The following is a 3176-nucleotide window of genomic DNA, read 5'->3' on the forward strand; positions in this document are numbered from 1 at the left end:
TGTCTCTGCGAGGCCGTCGTGGGGTGTGTATATGTGTGTGTGTTGGGGGGGGACATGATGTACCCGAGAACCTCCCCCTCCCACCATCATCAGCCTCCAACCCCACCTCAGGGGTCTGAGTGTCCGCCCCGGCATTAGGGGGTGCAACCATTCACGGCCTCAAGCCGGGGAGACGTCCTCTCCCCAAGACCGGGATCCGCACTGCGCGCCGAGTCCCCCACCGCTCAGGTTTCCGGATCACAGTCCTGAAATAGTCCTTGGGGCGGGAGTGGGGGCGTATGGCGTCGGCTCTGACGGCCTAATGAGGGGGTCTCAGGCAGAGGATCCGATCTAGCTGACAGCTCGGGCGGCGAGCAGAGAAGAGGGGAGGGCAGCTGCGCCCCCACTCTGGTGAGGCCGGGGCCCCTGGATCTGCCGTAGTGCGGACCTGCTTCCCCATTAGGCAGGGGTGCCGGCTGGGAGGGATGAACCCCCTGGGGCTCTCTGCCCCCGCCCTGGAGGGAAGGGCTGTTTCTAGAAGGCCATCGAGTGAGTGGCCAATGCAGACACACGGGTTCAAATCTTGCCTCCTGGGTGACCTCGGATGGGTCACTTCATCTCCCTGTGTCTCAGTTTCTCCATCCAGACAATAGGGGAAAGAGTTATGATAAGAAAACCTACCTCAGAGGGTTCAGCTAGGATTTATTTTTTTAAGTGAATACCCATGAATTGCTTATAATAGAGGCTGGCCCAGAGTGAATGGCAAACGTGATATGATTATTTACCATTGCTGGAGCACTCCCTTCTCATACCAGCTTCTGGGCCCGGCTACTCTAGCTGATTTGGGTCTGAGGAATGGCCCACAGCTGTGGTTTTTGAGTTCTCAGAGCCTCATATTCGGGTGTGAGCAGGTCACTGGGGGAGGGGACTGACCTCACTGAGTCACGCTGCCCGCTGTGCGAGGAGGCAGGCTCGGACCCCTAAGCTCTGGCTCCGGGGTTTTTTCCACCGCACAACTCTTCCCTGGCAGTTTCCTGAAAACAAGTCGTGAGAGGCACTGGCTGTCCTCTGTGAGGACCAGCTGGCCCGCCCTTCTCAACCGGTGTGAGGGGACAGGAAACAGCTGCTTTGAGACCAGAAGCCCCCCCCCCGGCCCCAACTGCCTTGGGGCGGTGTGAGGGAGGTTTCAGGGACCCAGGCTGGACAGAGGTAGGGACGGAGTGGTGGGGTCCCCTCGGCAGTGGAGCAGGGGATACTCCATGGCTGACAGGTGTCAGGAGTGCGAGAGGCTGGACGGAATGATAGGAAGGGTCCCCAGGGGGTTGGCACACTGGGCGCTGTGTCAGGGAGAGGACTGATGGGTCTGGCAGGCATCTGGTGGTGGAGGCTGGACCGGCAAGGGGTCCCCAGAAGATGGGCAGAGCCCAATCTAGGAGCATTTCCCACAGGCAGTTGCTCTGTGCCTTAGTTTCCTCATCTGGAAAATGTGAATGGTAATGCCTACCTTACAGGATTGCACAATGGTTACATTTAATCGGTCAAGGCATACAGTAGGGACTCAATACAAGCTGCTTTCCCTCCCTGGAAGCTTTTCTCATGGGGGCTCTTCAAAGCCCCTTTTTTCCAACCTTGCACTTTCTGATCGTCCTTGTTAATTATCACTTTAGATGTGCCCCAGTCTCCCTCGGTTTCTTAAAGCCGCTGCCATGTTACTTGAAGAGTCCTCCCCATGCCCAGGTCCAGGCACAGCTCTGACAACCTGGGTTCTTCTGGTTCCGTTGCAAGCTCTCCGAAGGCAAGGGCAGACTCCCGTGGGGCTCCACTCGGGAGTTAGGTACCCAGGGTCCTGGTTTTGTTCTTTTTTTAATAACGCAGAATCTGACCAGATGAATTTTTAACGAGCCCACAAAGGGCTTCCAACTCTCGCCTTTCACTTCTGAACGTTCACGCCTCCATCCCTTTGAGCATCAATTTCTAATTTTGCCCTGGGACTCACAGAACTCAGCAGGTCTGGAATGACCCTCCCCCACACCCATACCAGCTACTCTTGTTCTCTGATCAGTCTCCTCCTTCTGATGCCCTGCTTGCCTCCCCCTGTCCAGCCGGCTGAGGACCGGACCTGGGGATCCAAGCATTCATTCATTCATTCCAAAGTTTCAAGGCTTCTTGAGGGAGCAGAGAGGACAGGACATATGTGTGCAGGTGGGTGGGTGGGTGGGGAAGAGCTCTGTTTCCTCTAATTTACCATCCAGGCTGACTCCAGAAGTACAGCCAGAGGGATGGGGCTGGCCCCATCCTCACCCCTTCTGGGGACATTTTTTTCAGGGTGTGTCTGGCAGCTACTCCAGAAAACATGGCCAAGTTTGCCCTGAATCAGAACCTGCCTGGTGAGTGTGCAAAGGGGGATACATGTGTGTGGACAGACTGATACTTGGTGCCCGTGTGTGGACACAGCCCTGGGGTTCTCCCCTTCGTATGTAGCCAGAGAGCCCTTTCTCACTGTCCACTGGAGAATGTCGTGGCCCTGCTTAAAACCTGCCTGTGGCGTTCTGTCGTATGTGTAGTATAATCCCGACTCCTCATGGTGGCCTGGGAGGCCCCCACAATCTGGCCCCAACCCATCTCTCCACCTCCTCTCCCTCTCTCTTTTTTAACTCTGTCCCAGGCACCCTCACCTCCGCCTCACTGTTATCCCACTCTGCTCGCTATATCCCAGGTCCTTGGCTCGGGCTGTTTTCTTTTAGGAACCTTCTGTCCCCAGCTGCTTCCTCATATTTCAAGGGCTCAACTTTTAAGTCCCTTCCGCAGGAAACCTGTCCTGACCACTAGAGCCAAAGTCACGCCTCTTGGATATTCTCCATTTCACCTTGTTGTTGTTACTATTATTATTATTGCCCTAAGCAAGCACCATTTGGAATGATGTTTGTCTCCTACTAGAAAGCAGGGATGTTTGTTCACTGATGTGTCCCCAGCGCCTAGAATAGTGCTTGGCACATAGCAGGTGCTCAGTAAGGGTAGGATTGCATGGCTATTTGGTGCACATAGGCGTTTGATTCTTGGGCACGCGTGCGCGCTGTGGCAGGTGTGCAGGCTATGGTGCAGGTGGAGCCGTGCAAGACCGTCGTGGGGCGGTGGGGGGCGCGCTCTATTTGTCCAGTGAGTCCCGGGCCCTCCCCCTCCCCCAGCCTGACGCCCCC

At 56.1% G+C, this 3176-nt stretch overlaps 1 protein-coding gene across 1 annotated transcript in view; it reads left to right on the plus strand.

Moving 5' to 3' along the window:
- Positions 1-3176, plus strand: part of KANK3 (KN motif and ankyrin repeat domains 3) — a 20497-nt gene that overhangs the window by 10484 nt on the left and 6837 nt on the right. Inside the window, exon 3 of the mRNA XM_077745695.1 lies at positions 2305-2366. Coding sequence (XP_077601821.1) covers positions 2305-2366 — 62 coding nt within the window. The remainder of the gene's footprint in view (positions 1-2304; positions 2367-3176) is intronic.

This window comes from Crocuta crocuta, unplaced genomic scaffold (genome assembly GCF_008692635.1).
Source record: "Crocuta crocuta isolate KB4526 unplaced genomic scaffold, BGI_CrCroc_1.0 scaffold650, whole genome shotgun sequence".
Taxonomy (NCBI): domain Eukaryota; kingdom Metazoa; phylum Chordata; class Mammalia; order Carnivora; family Hyaenidae; genus Crocuta; species Crocuta crocuta.